Source organism: Rhipicephalus microplus, unplaced genomic scaffold, assembly GCF_043290135.1.
Source record: "Rhipicephalus microplus isolate Deutch F79 unplaced genomic scaffold, USDA_Rmic scaffold_24, whole genome shotgun sequence".
NCBI classification, from domain to species: domain Eukaryota; kingdom Metazoa; phylum Arthropoda; class Arachnida; order Ixodida; family Ixodidae; genus Rhipicephalus; species Rhipicephalus microplus.
This window is the reverse complement of record NW_027464597.1, coordinates 3,431,450-3,452,523: the sequence shown is the minus strand read 5'-3', so window position 1 is coordinate 3,452,523 and position 21,074 is coordinate 3,431,450. Positions and strand designations below refer to the sequence as shown.

Below are 21,074 nucleotides of genomic sequence, written 5' to 3'. Positions count from 1 at the left end.
TCCATCAACATGGAGCACAACCAGATAAACAAGATCCCCTTTGGGATCTTCTCGCGCGCCAAGCACCTGTCCAAGCTCAACATGAAGGAGAACCAGCTCACGTCGCTACCCCTTGGTGAGTCCGAGCTTGACACGTATACAGACGTCTGACCTGGGAGTCATGCTTTTGTGGGCAGTGCGGTGCCATTGGCACGAAGCTACCGTAATTTCTGTATTTTGTATTGCATAGCAGTTGTAAATTACGCGCAGAGTTAGAAATTCGAAGCATTTCTCTGCAAACCTGAAGCACCCTGAGCGTTTCTATCTGCCTATCTGGCCGTCTTTGTCTGGGCGCTCTCGTTTTCATCTCATTAAACACTGCTACACTTTTTCAAAGAGCCATGGAATGAATTCAGTAAAGGAGCTTATTGCCTCATGTATTCACCAACGCAACAGTTTTTAAAATCCGTCCAGTACAAGCGAAGTTACGAAGTTTGTCGCACGGTGCAATCACATTCTCTCTTCCCTAGTTCCCTAGTCCCGACGAAAGTGCTGGAAGCTAAACAGGAAGGGATGGCTCTGGGAAACAAAATACGTCACGCGCACTTCTTAACCTCGAGCTTTTTTTCTCTCTCTTTCTCTCTTTTTCGTTCGCATACATGAGTTTTCAGTGCGAGCACATGCGCACGCATGGACAAGTCGCTGTCTCCCGTGGCGGGCCCGGTAACGACCAAGTGTACAATGCTCAAATCAGCCAATGGCTGATGCAATAGCTGTGACGAGTTATTTTTTAGCTTATTCATTCAATGGTCGAGAGAAGAGAAAGCAATTTTTAGCTGACTTTTAGAATTGATTATGAATTCCAGACCACATGCTGCGCTAAAATATTTGCCTAACTTGTTCTCAGGAGCCTCAACTACCGATCGGCAGCAATTTCTAACCATGCTAAAAAAGTGTTGCAGGGCCCCTTTAATTTGACACATACCAAAGTATGCATGGGAGGGTATTAGTGCATGACCAACATGATTAGCAGGTCATTACATCAATCGCATGAGGTACTTGATGCATACGTTGTGAGACCCCTTACTTCTTTCATGTGTGGCACATACCAACACGCCCCGCACCATGGAATGCGGGTATGAGCCACAGGTAATTGACAGTTCGTATAAAACCAGGAAAGCCCATGCGAGAACTTAAGCGATTGCATTATGGAGCTTGTGAGGCAGAAAATGCAAGGCACGCATTGGCACTGTGCTAGGTGAAGAAAAAAACTGGAGGAACAAAAAGATGACATCTAGAGCCAGAATCAAACTGTTACAAGCTGCCACTCTAGCGTCGCCAGCGCGAAGTCGGCGACGGGAATGACAGCAGGTCGGTTCGTTCCGTACGCAAGCAGAGACAGTGAAGAGATCAGAGACGTGAGAAAACAAAACAAACTTTACTCTAGTGATATTGCAGCACACGGGATCTAATACAACACTTCAATACAACTAACAAAATACATCAACACTTGATACACTAAAGAAATATATAACAGAGACAAGAAATCAGCTTACGAGAGAGAACTATTACAAACTACACAAACTAACAATAATGGACTACGGAGGAGAAAGTTCGAAGATATAAACAGGTGAAGGCATACGTGCGATGACCGGCAGCGTTGTGTCCCCGACGATCGGATGCGAGAAGTCGGAGAGAGTTCTGGCACGACTGCGATGTCGGCGGTGTTGCAACGCTGGTGGCTCCGGGAGGCTAGTGCTTGCAGGTGACCTCGAGCAGGTTGAGCTAACTCGAGGCAAAGTCCCGATGTCTACGTTGCAGACGTTATTATCGCGTCACAACTAGACGAACGGCTAAGTTTAGGTGGCCAGCCGATACAGAGCCACACTAAAAACTTCTAGAAGAGATGCTTGTTGATCTGTTTCTACACCATGTTGGTCAGCGACTAGTCTGCCTAGCAGGGCAAAATCCTGCGCTTAAATCCCCCTCGTGTCTCCTCGCTCTCTTCCTTGGGGACAAGAGACCTCAACCTGGGTCCAATCATGCGCGTTTAATTGAGGGGAAACTCCGCCCCAAAAATATTTTGACCCCACCCCTTTTTTAATTGGGAGAGGGGCCTCAACTAGCGAGAGTGACAACCTGTCGGGTTGTTGTCATACGGCTTGGCCACCAGAGCGTTTCCCACGCTTTTCTCCGTGGGAACGGTCAACCACTTAGCTCTCAGCCGGGCGTCTTGTAGTCTAATCCTTGTACGGGGTATACCGCGGCCTTCTACGACCTTGCAGACGTCGCCACGGTTATAAAAGGATTAACTGTCGGCGGCGACGTTCTAAGGAGAGCACCCCATTTTGCACTTATCGGTTCCCTTTCATGTGCCGCCGTTTCTCACGGTCAGTCGGGGAGTACGGCGCCCGTTAATTGCCGTGACGCGGTGTCGCCGAAAATAGCCGTCCGTGACACAAACCCAGGCATTCTGCATGGCACTCAAGTAGTATTTCACCACAGAGCTATGCCAGTGCTCATCACGGAATACGAGAAAAACCTTATAATGGCGTCATACCACACCAACATCAACTATATAGATGCCGTGTTCAGTGTCTGCTTTTATAACAATCTAATTAATAAGCATTACATACTATTTCCTATGGTTCGCCAAGCTATGGCCAACCATTGCACATCCTCTGGGCAATCTAGTGAAAATGACCTCTTATGATGTGCACATAATCGCACCATAGAGTGCATCTATAAAACTCTGCTCTAATGTGAGTACAGTAGACTCCCTTTAAAATAAACTTCAAGGGACCTCGATCATTTGTTTGTCTTATCAGGAGTTTGTCTTATCAGAAGTGCCCCCAAAAACCAAATGCTAACATGCCAAGCACACCTAAATATTTTGCTTGAAAACACTGAGTGAAGTATGCTTACGATGGAGAGGGAAAAAACAAGAAAAAGCATTTATTTGGTTCAGCTTCATAAAAACTATGCTTCCAAGTATTTAGACTAATCTAGTGAGTGCTCGATTTCAGGATTTAATAATAAATATGCTCATGAATAATTTTCCACTACATTTTAACAATAAAACTGTAGCACAACCCTTTCTTCACCTACAGGCTAGGGGTGAGGGAGATACCAGCTTTATGCGCTGACTTTTCTTTTCTACTTATCTTGCTTTCTTTATCCACGTCACAATTAGCTTTCGATATGCTTTGAGCTTTGGTGCCAGAAGTCCTCTCTCTCTCCTTTTTTTTTTCATTTTGCTTTCTCAGCTTGCCATCGAGATTATAATGTTCGTTTAGCAGAATCATTGTCGTTGTTGTTCGCTGCGAGAGTTCGTCTGAACAAATTAGTTGTGTTATGCGGTTTGTCTTAAGCAGATTTTTTTTGCATTGAGTCTATGGGCAATCAAACAAACACTACCATGTTGTTTGCTTAAGCAAGAATTCGTCTTAACAGAGTTCGTCTTAAAGGGAGTGCACTGTACTGTCATTACATTGGACCATGGGATACCCCTTTTCCATCAATCTAGTCAACGTGCCTAATAAAGCCACAATCAGTGTCATGGCCAGGTGGGTAGAGGGAGTCCTTGGAACCCCCCTCCATGTTGTACCTTCTTTAGATAGGCAGTTTCCTGAAAATACGTGCCATCCTCATACAGTTCAAGACCTTCTGCAAGGGTCTCCACACCTTCCAGAAAGAATTTCTCTCTCCGAGCTTGCCCGTTGTATACCCATAACTTCTCAAACAGTACAAAGAAGTCAGTTGAACTCTGAACGCTCAAATCAATAAAACAAATGCAGTAGAGGCCATTACTCGCCTACTGCTTGGCATGGCGTTGACTCCCCGAATGACTGCGGTATGCCAAATTTTGTAAATACGGCGATCATCGCCACTGAAATCTCTGTACTCGTACCAAAAGTCGCAATTTGTGCAGACCTGGGCACGTGGACGACCATGGTTGAGCTGAACCTGGGCACGAACCAGCTGAGCAAGATCCCCGACGACATCCAGTACCTGGTGTGCCTGGAAGTGCTCACACTGAGCAACAACCTGCTCCGACGCCTGCCCAGCACCATCGGGAACCTGGCCGCACTGCGTGTGCTCGACCTCGAGGAGAACCGCCTCGACAGCCTGCCCAACGAGATCGGTGAGTTTTGGGCCACGAGAGGACCGTTTAGTGGACCGTTGCCCAGTGGACATTGCATTCGCTGCTGATTGGCCATAGCATGCCTGCCAAGTGCCCTCGATTGTCCGTGTGAGACTCTCAGATTTTAGCTTTTCCTTACGTTTGTACGATTAGGAGGAAAATCTCTTTAATACATAACCTGCGTTGACGTCACTGTGGTCGCTATGTTTAGGTACCAGCTGGTTGAGATGCTGCGTGAACTCTTGCGCGACCGTGTGGAGCAAGAAACGGTGGCATCAGGTTAATGCTGGTGCCCCTTCCAATTCTTCGTGTTCACCCTTGATACGGCTGGCGAACAGAAGGAAGCGGGGATAGCACAAAGGAATGCGAGGGGTAAACGACTCTCTGTCGCCCCTTGCACTGGCACTCTCGAATGCGATACAAGGTCATGGTGGCCGCCATCTTCAGGTACCCAGCGTAGAGAACCCGTCTGTGACGTCATGTTCAAGTTATGTATATCATAATTTTGTGCATCATCTCGCCACATCAACAAAAATCCAACCCAATCCAATCCAGGCCTTTTGTGAACCCTTAGCATTTTAATGCAAAAAATAATATAGGAGAGATTCATGTTAAGGTACTGTGGAATCTTAGTGATACAGAATTGGCTGATACGAATTCATGAAATTTCCCAGCCAAATTCTAATTGGTTCATGAAGCCAAAATTCACATAGTCCAAACTTTTTTCCTGATTATAGCGTGTGATAAGAGCTTTGGTACCGAAACTGCGAGCAAAAGCCGAGAGCAGCGTGCCGAAAGCTTCAGAAGTATGCATGCGGCCAGTGCATGCACTGTCAGAACCGCGGTTATTGTTTGCCACAATTGCTGCAAACAAAATCGCAGTTGCTCTTGACACGATTCTGTGTGGCGACAATAAAACTAACAGCACTCCGAAAATGCGTGCTCATCCAGCGCTCGAACAGTCAAAGTGATGCTGTTTTCCGTAAGCACTGCAGACAAAACCGCGGCAGATGCGATCATGAATGGCAACAAACGATGTGATTTTTAAGGCACCAGCGCAGCTAGCGCATGCATGTAGAAACAGAAGCTGTGTATGCCGCAGCTGCCGCACACGAAACTGGCCACTGCGATGTGATCATCAATCTACGAGCCCTGAAGGCACATGGCGAACGCAGCAGTAGATTAGAGGCAATAAATACGTAAAGGACACTATAAGCATTTCAGCGTTGCTGTCGATCGTTGCTTATGACTATAGTGAAGCGGACTTTGTTACTTCGTTTTCAGTTGGGCAGAAATGAAGTTTTAACCTGCGCTTCTGCGGCAGCCAGCTGTGCTGTCCATATGGTTCATTCAAGTGCGTACAAGGAAGACATACGCGAGTTCATTTGATGTAAATAAATGTCTTTTGTGCATATCATGGTTCAAAAACCATTTTTGCTAGTTTGTTGATGACATTTTGGGCGATACAAAGATTTTTTTTCCCCCCTCTGAGATTTGCATCTTCTACTGCAGCTGGAAAACGCTTCGTTAGATATTTGGTAGGCTTTTGCAAATAGGGAATTTTAGGTTTGAAGTGAATTCAAAGGAAATAGTGATTTCAGTCGAGTAATTTCAAATTGAATTCGAATAGTATATGTCACATGTTATAAAGAAAAATGGGCATATTTATTATGGCCTAACTTACCTGCACAACACCTTTTAAAAATCGAAAGAAGGCCTGTGCAAATTTCATTTTTTTTTGTTCAAAGGAAGTGGAAATAACTTTGAACAGTAGCAGGATTTGACTTTCCGTAGAAAGCAAACGACAAGCTGTCAAATATGTTACATTTTAAAATTTGCTATACTTAGAGCATATAAGCTGGTATGACAAGCTTTTAAAATTAAAAGATGATTAATCCTTGGGAGGGTAACACATCTATTTGATTCTAAAGTGGAGCTTCACAGCAGTGCAAAATTTTTCTGGATAGGTGTCCTGACGATTTAGTGCCCCCTACTCTGCAGGGAAACCACCTTTACAGGGGGTTTCATGCGGGCTAATATACATCTATTCGTTCATTTCGAATACATATTATATAAAGCCCATATTATACAAATTTTAAATCACAAGCTCTATATGGCTAGAAGAAGCAAAAAGCCATTTGGCATTGGTGGCTCGAGCAGTCTCCATTGACTGTGCCATCAGTTACGTCATTTTCAGCACCGTACTCAAGTATGTGCGCCATTGGCTGCGCTGTGAATGACGTCTATCTCGTTGCAGCCATGGCGCTGAGCATGCGAGCATCAATTTTTATTGTGCTAATGCTGCAGTCCGGGCACAAAAACAAGCGCAGAAGGCCGAGTGCCAGCAGCAACTGCGTACCGATGATACAGCTGCCTTCCAAGCCGCGCTAAATAGCAAATGGGAATGCAAGTGCTAGTGGTAGGTGGATCCTGCAAATCACACCGCCAAGTTAGCTCGTGATGTTGAACGCTTGCAAAAAGGGCGTGCTACGTCATTCTCAGCACCGTACTCAAGTATGTGCGCCATTGGCTGCGCTGTGAATGACGTCTATCTCGTTGCAGCCATGGCGCTGAGCATGCGAGCATCAATTTTTATTGTGCTAATGCTGCAGTCCGGGCACAAAAACAAGCGCAGAAGGCCGAGTGCCAGCAGCAACTGCGTACCGATGATACAGCTGCCTTCCAAGCCGCGCTAAATAGCAAATGGGAATGCAAGTGCTAGTGGTAGGTGGATCCTGCAAATCACACCACCAAGTTAGCTCGTGATGTCGAACGCTTGCAAAAAGGGCGTGCTACGTCATTCTCAGCACCGTACTCAAGTATGTGCGCCATTGGCTGCGCTGTGAATGACGTCTATCTCGTTGCAGCCATGGCGCTGAGCATGCGAGCATCAATTTTTATTGTGCTAATGCTGCAGTCCGGGCACAAAAACAAGCGCAGAAGGCCGAGTGCCGGCAGCAACTGCGTACCGATGATACAGCTGCCTTCCAAGCCGCGCTAAATAGCAAATGGGAATGCAAGTGCTAGTGGTAGGTGGATCCTGCAAATCACACCGCCAAGTTAGCTCGTGATGTCAAACGCTTGCAAAAAGGGCGTGCTGAACAAGCGGCGTTACGGCCACAACAGTGTAAACGTGATAACTGCAGGAGTTTCAGCGGAAGTCTCTCCAGTGGCAGTTTGGGTTTGGCTGTGAGGTCTGTGTGCGGCATGTGAAATGGACACCATGGTAAGCCCTAGCCAAATGTGTGTCTAACCTCATTAAGGAGCACAAACATGTAACCAACAATTGTGAATGGCTTCAGTGCAGCATCAGGTTGAACCCACTGCTGAATGCCGGGGCCGCATGTTTCAGCTTTTGCTGGGTAACAGTTTGCACAGAGTGCTTGGGGGGTAATATTTTTTCATGGTTCCCTCAGAGTTGTATCATTGAGATTCCACTTATGATCATTTTTTTTATTTTTTTGCACTTGCATTTGTGCGGAAGTGTTGCTGGTTTGCCATTTTCATGGCTGCTTTCATAAAATTTTGTCAATGTCTTTATGCATATCTCCGCCAGCCACAGAACCATTTCTTTCTTGTGCATTTTATGTTCTTCCTTACAGAACAAAGAATAATGCATCTAATGAAATAATGATTATAGTGAAGTAACCTCAGGTCACCCTCCAACTTCAGTGCAATAATGTTATATACCCGTGTAGTGGAATGGGTGCCGTCGTACCATTCTAATTTTAATCGGAGAAAACAGAACTTGCAGCAATTCCATTCCTTTCAATTTCTCAGAAGGAAAAAACTTAGCCCATCCCCAATGCAGGAATGGCTGAGCAGTTCAATTCTATTCCTGTAATTCCTCAATATAGCAATGACATCTTGATAGTTTTATCGAGTTGAGAATGAACGTGAATCAGGTGCATTAAGAACTGCAAAAGTACACAAAACACGTAACCAAGGTGAAGGGAAAGTAGCTTGCTTGCACATCCCAGCCAGTACAACTGCCCTGCTAATTTTCATAGGGGTAGCTCTCCCGTTACTTATAGTATTAGCATGACCAGCATGTTTGAACAAATGGTGATGATTTGATATTGTTTTAGCTTATGCGTTAATGCAATACAGATGACATAGATTATTTTTATGCTGAGAAAAGTAGTGCTTAGGAAAACTAAGTAGTTTTGCCATGCACCTGGAGCGGTTGGGAATATGAAGAAAACTAAGATTTTGTTAATGGGAAGCAGAACCATATAGATCTGCCGAGGGGAAAAAAAATTACACCATCCTCCGCGAAAGGGAACCGTGTGGGGATGCGAAGCAGCGGGAAGATGGTGAACGACACCCTCAGAAACTCGTCTTAAGTAAGTACACCACCATTCAGAGCCTCTACCTGACTAACTCTGCCGGAGACCATTGCTTGATGTTGATGACCGCTGCCGTGAACGCTGCCAGTGACCATGGCTATAGCACTGCTAAAGAGCCTGTCCCTCAATGCGCTTTGGCTCACTGAATTGTGGAATGCCGCAAGACCGATGATCAACGGCTACAAACAAAGCAGACGCGCTCTGTCTCAGAAACATGGAACGCATTTCTATGAAGGGTGTAGGAGAGGAGAGAGACAGGGGGGGGGGGGGGGGTTAAAATAGGACAAAAGTAAAGAAAAGTGAGCCCCGCAACTGTCTGCAGCTAAGTGCAGTAGCTCACGAAGGAATCGGTTAACGAGGGTTTAAAAGAGTGGGAAGTAAAGATTGAAAAAAGAAAAAGGTCGGGACACAGTCGAAGGAGTCGAAGGAGGAAGCACCAGTCGGCGAGACCTGTGCTGGCGCATAGGAGATTGCAGACGACACAACCGCTCAGCACGAAATCCAACAAGCGAGTCCCAAGGTGTGGACACCCCACTGCTGAGTAAGCGTTTCGTTGCCTTCGCAAGTAAAAAGGGATGGAGCATAAGAGAGGAGAGAGGCGGGACGCTCAGTTAGGGTGGTCACACGCCACGCGGGATTGAACTCCGCCATATCTGCTTTGCATCTAAAAAGTAAGGGGGGGGGGAGGGGGAGGGATTACGCCACTGCTGTAGTTCTGCACGACGAATACCAACGACACGAGTCGCAGTTACGCGAAGAAGAGAGACAAAATTTGAGCAACATTGTGTAATTAGATGTAAGAACAGAATTGTAGTAGGCGCGTTGCTTATAAACGTGACGTGCTTGTTTATCAGGCAGGCCATTTTTTAAAAACTGCATTATTGTTAAAGAAGCAGGAACACCAAATTTCAAACTCGAGATGTGGTGTTCTTTCGATTGCTTGGTGTGCATGAGTTTTTTAGCGAAGTATGAATGGTGTGCGTTACGTAGAAGTTATTCTATTTCTAACTCAAAGAGCATCCAAAGGCGCAATGGCAATCGGACATGACAGTATTTTGACATGTTCTGTAGGCTTCTAGGCCACGCCTCAGGCATCCAGTGACGATGAGCGAGCAGCAATGACGTCAACAGTATAAGTGTTTTCATCGCTGTACTTACATGTGGTATCGTCTAGTGGTGATGCCTGACTGGCTGCCAACTTGCTTTATTTTGCTTAGTTCATGCAGCGCATTCGTGTGAATTCTGCGTTCTTGCTGTGCTACTTCAGGTGATTTGTCGTGGAGCCACGAGTGCGAATTTGATTATTTTTGAAGCTACGATCATCGCGAGCAATGAACGTGCACGCAGCGTTCGTATGTTTTACCAGCCAGCGTGGCACAAGCTGCATCTTCAACTGCCTCGTCACTGCTCAGTCGGGCGTGGATTTTAGAATCACTGCTCAGAAGAGGATCAAACGAAAATGATTTGCCATGCTGCGAATCACAGCGATTCGATATTGCTCATTCATTGTTGCTTGTGGACACTGATTACGGCGGCAACGGCAGTGGGGGTGGCAAGACATGCCTCTTCAGGTGCGCAGCGAGCAGACGAAATCTCAACTGAAACTCGCGTCACCACTTCGTGTGGCCACATGATCAGATGTGGCAGGGCGGTGGAAGGTGACAGCTTGACAGTGTTGGCAGGGCTGAAAATTGGCAGGATTTGCACCCGTTTTGAATTGGGTTCGATATTACATATACAGTCAAATTTCATTAATTCGAACACGCCTAATTTGAACTTCCAGTTAATTCGAACTCACGATGAGTTACCGCCAAAGCTATGTGTATTCCAATGGGCGAAAACGCCCGGTAATTCGAACGTGCTAGCACTTGCGACGGCTCATTCGAACGTGCCGCGCTCCGAAAATGCTCTCAGCACCCCACCCAATCCCATGCGGGAACCGACGACACCTCAACGCTGAGGTCCGTTAGGTGGCGTCCGGGAGTGCAGACGTGGCCGCGTCTGCTCCCGCTTCTTTAAATGTTTTCGGACATCTTTCTTGTGTTCTCCACCGATCCATTGGACTTTCCTAAACCAGTTTTGTGCAAGCTATCTCACGACATCGTTCTCGTTGGGGTGAGTGAACTTTTCGGCGAGTTTTTGAACTTCAAGTGTGCGAAGCGAGGGACGCGTCTCTAGGACTAACCACTCGGCTACGAGCACGGAGCTAGGGTTCACTTCGAGGCAGCGCCGGGCCTCGTCAGGCCCCTGCCGCACCTGACTAGGCAGCGAGGATGCCCGAGATGGTGACAGTTGAAGGCATGGATATCACTCCGGAAGATTTCGACGGAGCGGGGTGGACCACCGCCCTTGGCGCCCGGCGGAAACGAGATCCGGCAAGGAACGCAGCGTCTGCTACCGCTGCAAAGTCTACGGCAAACACAGCAAAGAAGCATGGTTTCAACGCTCGCTCCCTCTCAACAGTGCAGAAGGTTGTAGCCGCTTCGCGACTCCCTCGGCTGCCGAGAGACCAGATAAAGGTCATTGTGCGGCCCCGCGGAGGGCTTGACGTTTCGAAGACGGACATGGTACTGCTGTCGAGAGCTCTGACTATGGCAGCTGGGCTCACTGACCAAGAAGCATCGGAAGATACAGTCTGCCCCAACAAGGTACAGAATATTCTTGTTATTTCGACTCCGGTCAGATCCAACGCAGTCGCATACGCTGGAATTCAGAAACTTCACACGAAAGTCGGCGCATTTGATGTTTCTGCCTACTTAGCCGCCCCGGAAAACACTTGTAAAGGCGTCATCAGGAATGTTGACCCCTCGATAGAAGAGCACACCCTCAGAGGCATGATTGTCAACCAACGAAACCCGACCGCCATTGAAGTCAAGAGAATCAAAAACACGCACGTTGTTGTGATACTCTTTGATGGGCTTCGAGTTCCCAAAAACGTCATGTGCGGAACGGCCTTAGTGCCGTGTTCCCTTTACAAACGCCAAGTCGATGTTTGTCACGCCTGCAGCCGAGTCGGGCACCGGGCCGACGTATGCCACCAGAGCAAGGCAGAGAAAAGTAAATGCCACAACTGCGGAGACGCACTCTCAAACGATGCTGCAGAAGCCCACCGTTGCACTCCGAAATGCAAGCTCTGTGAAGGTGATCACCCAACAGGTGACCGTTGCTGCAGCAAAAGATACCACATCCCATATGTCGTGCGACGACGCCGAAGACAAAGACGCCACCGCTCCGAGAAAGAAGCCAACGCTGACGAGGTTAACGACCTCGCGGACATGCAACCGGAGATGGCAGATGGTTCCACTCCCAAGCGGCGCTCCAGCTCCAGAGGGCGTTCCCGTTCCAGAGGACGCTCCCGTTCCAGAGGACGCTCCCGTTCCAGACGGCGCACCCGTTCCAGACGGCGCTCCCGTTCCACAGCGCACTCTCAATCCAGCGGGCGCTCTTGCTCCAGGGGCCGATCCTGGTCGAGATGTCCTGGCAAGAAAATGACCTGGGCCGACATGGTTCGCGACAGCGGCTCTGCACCGACAACACCGACAACTTCAAAGCAAGGTAAGGTACAGCCAGAGCATGTGGCAGATCCACGAATACACACATTAGAACGGGAAAACAAAGCACTCAAACAGGAACTAGCTGAACTGAAGGCAACTCTCGCCAGGCTAGAAGGACGTATCCTAAAAGACACACCGCCACCCATCCCTCAATCATCAGGATCTGTGGTCGCATCATGTAGCCCAAATAAACGCAGAGCCGTAAACACCGAGACAGATGACGACACATCAGACGTAGACGACTTTATGTCCGACGTCAGCGAAGCTCCTTCTAACGCCTTAGCTAGTGACAACAAAGCCAAAAAGCACCGCAAGACGAAGAGTAAGTTCAGTAAATTCCAATCACCAATTGCCGACATTAAAGAGGCACTCATACAAATTTGCGGTAGACTCGATCGTCTGGAAAGACCAATTGCTCAACCCAGAGCCACGAGAAGAATTCCCACGCCGGACCCGGGGTCCATGTCTTCCCAGGGACCCCAACCTGCGCTGCCGACATCCCCTCAGCCACCAGGTCCAATAGGTGAAGCGAACACACAGGGGGTCATGCCAAGTCAGCACCATGGATAGCACACCACAATTTTTCAAGATCTGGCAATGGAACTGTAATTCATTCAACAAAAAGAAAGCTAACCTAACGCAATTAGTACGATCATGTAAAGAAAAACCACATGTCATCATTTTACAGGAGTGCGGGGCGGAAAAGTACATTCAAAACATGTCCTTTTCGGGGTACAGGGTTTCCAGGCCAACCCTGGACCCCGACTTTAAACAAGCCAGGGGCATTGCCACCCTCATCCGTAAGGACATCAGCTTTATGGAAAGGGACACCCCGACATACAAGAAAGGCCTGGAATCCATGATAACAGAAATCATTCCGAGTCGAACTCTTAAAGCTCACCTTTACATACTGAACGTATACAGTTCTCCGACCGACCGACTCAGGAACTTTACCAAACTCCTGTCATCGGCGGTGTCGCAAGCCAAGGACCGGCCGTTGATCGTTGCCGGCGACTTCAATGCGCACAACAACGTTTGGGGCTACAGTACCAATGACAGGAAAGGTCTTAACCTTGCGGAGTGTGCAAACAACCTCAACTTGAAGTTAATCACGGACTCAAGGTTTCCGACACGCAGAGGCAATTCTGTTCAGCGAGACACCACCCCCGACCTGACGTTCCTCGGAAACGCGGAAGGGTCATGGGACAATCTGCAAGAGGACCTTGGCAGCGACCATTTCATCTTAGAAATCAACGTCCGTATCACACCCGCTCCACCTAAGACGTACAGATACGTCGACTGGGACCTTTTCCGAAGAATAAGGGGTAGCGAGGACAGCCAAGGGGAAACCTTTGAAGAGCTTCTGGAAAATCTGAAAAGTACGGTGGCAAAAGCCACTAAAGAAATAACCTTGGACCTGGAGGTTCCAGTCATGGACTCCAGACTCGCACACCTCCTGGAGGCGAAGAATGCGCTAAGACGACGATGGGAAAAGCAGAAGCTAAACAGGAGGCTGCGATCTAAACTAAGGGAAATAAACAAAAAAATCGAAGAACATTCCAGAGAGCTGAGTGCGCAACAATGGGATGAGGTTTGTAATGAGGCGGATGGTAAAATGAGACGGGGAAGCAAGTGGAGCCTCCTCAAAAACCTATTCGCCGACAGCAACAAACCGACCAAGAGCAATGCTCGAATAATGCTCGACAGACTCGTCCATCTGCACACGATTGAAGGCACTAGTCCTCAGGACTTTGCTAACACCCTGGCAGACATATACCTGCCGACAGAAAGCAAATCAGTCCCCTGGGACGACCCGGCATGCGAGTACAAGGGGACACCTCAACGCTCACTGGATCGTCCATTCGAGGTCTCAGAGATTGTGCACGCCCTTCATGGCCTTAACGGCCGCTCGGCCCCTGGTCCAGACGGATTAACTAACAAACTTCTCAGAAACTTAGATAACCAAGCCATACAAATCGTTACAAAGAAAATAAACGAGGTATGGACGGCGGGCCGCGTACCGGATGAATGGCGAACTGCCAATATAATTCTCATCCCCAAACCCGGAAAACCGCTCCATGCCGAGAACTTGAGACCAATATCCCTTACTTCGTGCCTCGGAAAGGTCGCCGAACATGTCATTCACAATAGAATTGCAGAGCACATCGAAGCAAACAGCCTTTTTCGCCACAATCTCATAGGATTCCGAAAATCACTATCAACACAAGATGCCATGCTCCTTATCAGGAGTGCTGTGATAGACAATAAATCACGGGACGTAAAGGGCATCCTGGCGCTCGACATAACGAAGGCCTTCGATACGGTCAGGCACGAACATATCCTCAACGAAATCTCCAGTTTACATCTCGGAGAAAAATTTCACAACTATGTCAGATCGTTTTTGGCGGACCGTACGGCTACCATAAACATCGGACAAATCAGAAGCCGTAAGCACAAGCTGGGAAACGTCGGCACCCCCCAAGGGTCAGTGCTTTCGCCACTTCTTTTCAACATCGCAATGCACGATCTGGCGAACCGACTCTCGAAAGTTCATGGGGTAGGACACGTGATTTACGCAGATGACATTACCATCTGGTCCACAAGTGGCCCACTAGGCTCCCTGGAGCAGAACCTACAACATGCCCTAGACACCACACAAGCTTTCCTACAAAATACGGGGCTGAAGCTATCTACGAGCAAATCAGAGCTCCTTCTGTGTAAACACGGCCCCAGAAAGGGACAGCTCCTTAGCTCCCTCCCCGTTCACCTACACACCAAGGACGGAGGTAGTATCCCAATATGTAACACAATCAAGGTCCTGGGCATGGTAGTTGGTGCTTACAGCGGTGACAACGCGGAGGCCCTCAAACGTATAGAGAAAAGTGTCTTCAACTTCACCAGGGTATTATCAAGGGTCAACAGTAGAAGGGCTGGTCTGAAAGAGGACAACCTCATGAAAGCATTTCACGCCTTTCTCATCAGCCACGTGACTTACGCCGCCCCCTTCCTCAACTGGAAGAAGACAGAGCTCAACAAAATTGATACATTAATTCGAACAGGATTGAAAAGGGTCCTGAGCCTCCCTCGCAACACTAGTACGGAACGACTCTTACAATTGGGCCTGCATAATACAGCTACCGAACTCTTTGAGGCACAGCGGCATGCACAGATTAGTCGGCTCTCACTCTCAAAGGCGGGCAACGAGATATTGTTTGAAGCCGGTCTTCAGCCTTTCTTCATGCCGCCAGAAAAGTCCCAACTTTGCACACAAGCCATGAAAGCGATAACAGTTGACCCGATTCCCAGAAACATACACCCAACCCACAATGAAGGACGAAGAAAAGCGAGAGCCAAGGCAATACTCGCCAAGATCATGTGCAACGATACGCAGGTCCTCTTCGTTGATGCCGCAAAATATTGGAATCGAGGTGCCTATGCAGTCTCTGTGGTGGACGCCCACGGCTCGCTCGTCAACGCAGCCACGGTAGTTACCAACTTCACCCACGAAGCAGAGGAAATGGCCATTGCGCTAGCCCTTCGAAGCTGCACTGAAGCCTCTGTCATTTACTCGGACTCTAGAACAGCTATAAGAACTTTTTCGGCGGCCCTAGTCTCTTCGAAGGCAGCTGCGGTCGTTAACAGGCTTTTCAACCACGAGACGAAGGAGGAAAACTTTCGGTCTACACACATCGCATGGTTCCCAGCCCACATGGGAAACATTTCCGGCTTTGCTGGCAACCCAAACGAGCGGGCACACACACTGGCGCGAGAGCTCACTTTCCGCGTCAGTGGTTCGCCCCCTCGCTTAAATGCAGCCTGCAGGAACCTCGATTACAAAGACCCACTTGTATCATATCACGAACTCACCTCACATCATAGATTAGAACGTCGAACTTTTCCTCCTCCTCACAGAGATCTGAACAGAGCACAAGCAATCACTTACAGACAATTGCAGACACGTACATACATCACACCAACGACACTAAGCAGGATTAATCCGGACTTTTCCACTGCATGTCCACACTGTGGAAACGAGTATAACAATTTCGACCACATGCTCTGGTTGTGCCCTGCCAACGTGGGTACAGAATTTTCTGACCAGTCCTCCTGGGACTCCGCCCTTCGAAGCACAGAGCTCATCGCCCAGCTCAAGGCTGTCCAGAGGGCCCGGGCCGTCGCCGAGAGACTCTGTCTACCGGTCCCGACCTGGGTGGAGCCGCCGGATTGATGGCGGGGCTTTCGGCACCGCTTTCTTTCCTCTCAGGACCTTAATAAAGTTCATACTCACTCACTCACTCACCTCAACGCTGTGCGCGAAGGAAATGAAAAGGAAAAAAAAGGCTGCGGTAGAATGTTTGCACTCTCTCAATTGCCGATCTGCGACACGCGTTTGCCACGTTTCTCGTTTTTTTTTGTCTTTGCCACGTAAAGACCCTTCTCCTTCCGACGCCGCGCGCGAAAAGAGAGAGGCAAAACAAAAGAAAGCTGTCGCTGGGTTGAATGAATGTGTGGTTGAAGGAAAGGGAAAAGGCACTAAAATCTGCAGCCTTTGCCCCTTGCGGGAGCACGGCTCTGCGCCTTGAGGGGTGGGGTCACGCGCCGGTACTACGCTTTCCCCTTTCCCGTCCCTGCCATGTAACCCTTCTCGTTTCAATGATGCGCTCGAAGGAGCAAAAAAAGAAAAAAAAAATGTTGTTGTGGAGTGTTGGCTTTTTCTCAAATGCCGATCTGCTTCTCTCCGCGTGGCGACGTTCCTCATTTCTTGTCACGTGTAGCCATGCTGCGGCTGCGTAGCAGAGAGGCTACACCTCACTACACAGTCGTTTTTGTCGTCTTTGGAAAGTGTCGGCACTGGACATTTCCGCGCGCAACTTCTCTTGCCAGCAGAATGCTGAAGCCAAAGTAGAAATGCTTTGCAAGCCCTCTGCAAGGCAAACATGTGCAGACGCACATCACCGATTACTTCAAATAATAACGGATAAAATAATAACGGATGTCCTGTGATTTGTGAATAAATGTAAGGCTTCTGAAACTTCCCCCTTGTGTGTTAGCTCAATGCACATGTGCCACTGCATGGAGAGCTCTCCGTGTATTTAGCTTTCTTTAATTCAAACAAATTTCCGGGTCCCTTCGAGTTAGAATAATCGTGATTCGACTGTATAATATTTCGTGTCTCTTTTACATTATTAGTACCGAATCATTACTAGGGGATTGATAGCTACACAGTGACATAAAGAACGAGACATGCATGAAGTTAATGTCACTAGTTCTTTAAATTCGAGGGGCTCTGACTCGGTCATATAGCCAAGAAGTAGCACTCCAAGCCTGTGCCCTCCCCCCTCTGATAATGTTTCTGCCTACGCCCCTGCTCAGACTTACTAATGTTTCAAGTTGGAAAAACAGCACATAGATTAAAACGAGCTCTATTTTTGGAAAAGGATACACCATTCTGTGCAAAAAGCACTTAATTCTATTCCATTCCCACACCATTTCGGGGTCATGAAAGTTGGGTATCATCTTGGAGTCATTCGAATTCATGAGTGGCAACTCCGCAACACTGATGTATGATTAAAAAATCCCAGTAAAAACGTGCTTATTCGAGATTACTGGCCAGCACACCGCCTTTTTACAGCGAAAACTGTTATGAGATCACAGCTCGAGTCACGCGCAGTTGTCCGCCGCTGCCGCTGCTGGTGTCCATAACCACTATCGCAGAATTAAGAAATAAAATCTAGAACCAAGAACACAGTGGGGCTCGAGCCCGGGTCCGCTGGGTGCCAGACCAGTATTGTAACACTGAGCCACGCAGGTGCTTGGAACTTGTTGGCAAACTTGCCTTAGGCAGGCTTGATGTCGTGAAAGCAATTGCGTTAATACGACTTATAAAGCATTTTATAACAGCAAAAGAACAAGCAGTTAGTGCACAATGCAAATTGCATAAGGAGTGGGTCGTCCAATGCTCCAACCCATTACAAAAGCTTGTTATTGTTCCCCTATTAACTGTGGCGCATACCCACTTCAGGCATAATTCCTTATCGTCATCAGCCGCTGCATGAACGATTGGCACAAAATTCCTCGCAATAGTTTAGCGGATACCACGTTTCTCACAAGAATGAATAGTTTAGCGGATGCCGCGTTTTTCAGAAGAATGATGAAAAACAGCATAAAATTTTTATTATTAATGCCATAGTGGGCATCAAGCATGTGTGGTAGCAGCAGTTACCAAATGAGTGTTTAGAAAGTGCTCTGAAGGGCCGCTCTCTTAGCTTTCGTTGTGACTGTGCTGCGCCTACCGCACAGGCCTGGCGTTTTCTTTTTTCCTGCTAACACTTTAATGAAACCCTGTAACCGTAGCTGTTGTGCTAGTTGCCTTTCTTAATGGCATTTCAGTAAATCACTTCTTCATTGCTCTCAAATAATTTGCAGGTCATCTGCGGCAGCTGCAGAAGCTGGTCGTCCAGAGCAACCAGTTGACCAACTTGCCGCGCGCCATCGGCTACCTGAGCAACCTCACCTACCTGAGCGTTGGGGAGAACAACCTGAACCAGATTCCCGAGGAGATTGGTCAGTGTCGCCTCCTTGATTTTGTTTGCTGCGTATTATGGTTGCTTCAAGAAGTGTTTCCACTGCCTTCATGGTTAGATTATAATAGAACTAACACCACTGCATCGTTGTACCCTCTAACCTGGATATAACAAGCACGCATATAACAAAATATCGGTTACAACAAAGTAAATGAACAATAGTCTTGCAATAGATACAATGTTAAAAATTATTTTTATATTGAATTTTCGTATATAATTAACTTACTTTCATGTAAGATGTAGTGAACAGTGACGTCATTGTGATCGTTTGCTAGTTCCATTCACTCGGGCTTTGCTTTAAGCATAGCTGATGAATTAGGTAATATTTCATTACTCCGCAATTATTTCCAGAGCCCCCCCCCCCCCCCTTTTTTTTTTCTAATCGCAAAGCAGCGATTGGCTCTACGCATGAGGGACTTCAGTTGTCCCATTTAACCCGACCACATGTATCCACTAACGGAAAAGTTGATGTAGCTCCTTGTATAACTGCCGTAATTGATACCTCTTGCCAGATTGGTATGTCTGCTGCTACAGAAGAAGCAATCATGAAGGGAGTGTGTAAACATTCAATTTTTCATATCTCGAAGATTTTTTGGACACATTCCTTAAAACTCTCTGTATATTGTATGACCTCCTGTAAAATGCACACTTTTTTTTTATCTCAGGTGATTACAGGGCTTTACACATGAGTAACAAATGCACTCAAATATTGAGTGTAATTCCAGTAATATTTTCATGTGTCTTTAATATTACAATTCTTATCTCCACAGCATCTACTCACTGTGCACTGCTGTGCTCAACGAACTATATTTGATCATTATGGAATCCTGTACATTACCATCAGAGTTTTCATTATGTATTATCATATCACAGTGTTTCATCTGTCATTCTAAGAAGTTAGTATGATATCCCTATTTTACGGGATATAAATTTTCTTAATACGGTGAATTGCATACGGAATTATTGGATGGCGTTCGGAATGCTTTCACTTCGGCGAATGCACTTCATATAGGATTGTACGTGCGTGTAATGCAACATAACTTTGTGTGTGTGTGCAGGCACCCTGGAGAATCTGGAGTCCCTGTACATCAACGACAACCCGAACCTACATAGTCTACCGTTTGAGCTGGCCCTGTGCACCAACTTGCAGATCATGAGCATCGAGAACTGCCCCCTGTCACAGATACCTGCCGAGATTGTCAACGGCGGGCCCTCGCTTGTCATCCAGGTATAATACAGCCGTGATGTGTCTCGACAATTTGACCCTCGTTAATTCAGAAAAATTGTAGAATGAAGACTATCCTTCCAGGCTGAACTTTGATATGCATTATTCGGTGGTATCAAGCTCTAATTGAGAGACCCAGCTTGGTGACAGACAAATAATCTTTAGCCTATGTAACGAGGCATTGGACATGAGGGATTTCAACAAAAATTTCTTTATATTACTTGTTTACTTTATGAGAAATGCTTTCTGCTGTCAGATAACTATTGCATGTACTGTAAAAACCCACATATAGTAGTCAGAGTATTTTTTCATGTTTTCATGATGCCAAATTTTCACTCCGGAGTATATGAAAATGTAAGAGCAAATTAATAACCAAAATGACCAGCAATGAATTGATGGGCAATGAGCCTGTGGTTTACAAGCATTGCGTGAGCACATCTCTTTAACTACCTTTTCTTGATGAGTTGATGCATTTTACTTGGCTAATTATTGTACAACTGCCATTTAGGCACATCAGTGCCATGTGCTTAGGAAGTACCACGATACCCTGTCTAGTGCACTTTTCCTAAATAATTTCACAGAAGAATATGGAGTCCTCGTCCCTCTGTGCAAGCTGTCGCTGTCTCTCGTTGCAGTACCTCAAGATGAAGGGACCCTACCGGACGCTGTGACATCCATCCAACACGGAGACCGCCCCTTGTGGCAAGTGTCTCCACCACACCGGTGGCAAGAAGCGGTGGCGCCGCCTGGTCGGGACCCGGTGGCCCGCACTCTTAGCGGGAGCCAGGTGCATCCGCCATGCGCTGTTGAAGCTCTGAGAGCCGGCTTCTGCCGCCAGTGCTTCTGCGACCTATTCTACGGCAGTGGGTGCAGCGCAAAGGACTCGCTTGAAGGACCTTTCGCCGATAACGATTGCTCGCTCGTTTTAACTTCTCAAACGTGCCAATTGCGACACTCTCTAGAGCCTGCCTGAAGTTGCCGGAATTCCTGCTTGTGGCTCTTAGAAACCGAAGGAACTACATGGTAATGGTGCAAGCATGGGTGATGGAAGTGCTCTGGGTCAATGACCTTTCTGGCTCCCAGCATAGAGAACGTCTTGTTACAGCTGTAGCTTTAATGCAGACACCGATGCATTGCGACGAAACTGGCAGATGAGCGCTTGAAATGTGGGAGAAACTGCGCAAGCACCGAGGCATACACACACGCACATTCGGTCAGGCCAGTTGTTCGTAACGCAGC

General features: G+C 47.4%; 1 protein-coding gene across 6 annotated transcripts in view; it reads left to right on the top strand.

The window, feature by feature from the left end:
• The window catches only part of LOC142786497 (uncharacterized), a 116,259-nt gene extending 95,458 nt beyond the window's left edge, over positions 1–20,801 (top strand). For all 6 annotated transcript variants that reach the window (XM_075884223.1, XM_075884220.1, XM_075884219.1 and 3 more), the window contains 5 exons: positions 1–115; positions 3,911–4,123; positions 18,453–18,590; positions 19,669–19,838; positions 20,471–20,801. In XM_075884223.1, the coding sequence (XP_075740338.1) occupies positions 1–115; positions 3,911–4,123; positions 18,453–18,590; positions 19,669–19,838; positions 20,471–20,506 (672 nt within the window). In that variant the 3' untranslated portion in view covers positions 20,507–20,801. The remainder of the gene's footprint in view (positions 116–3,910; positions 4,124–18,452; positions 18,591–19,668; positions 19,839–20,470) is intronic.
• Positions 20,802–21,074: the final 273 nt, after the last annotated feature.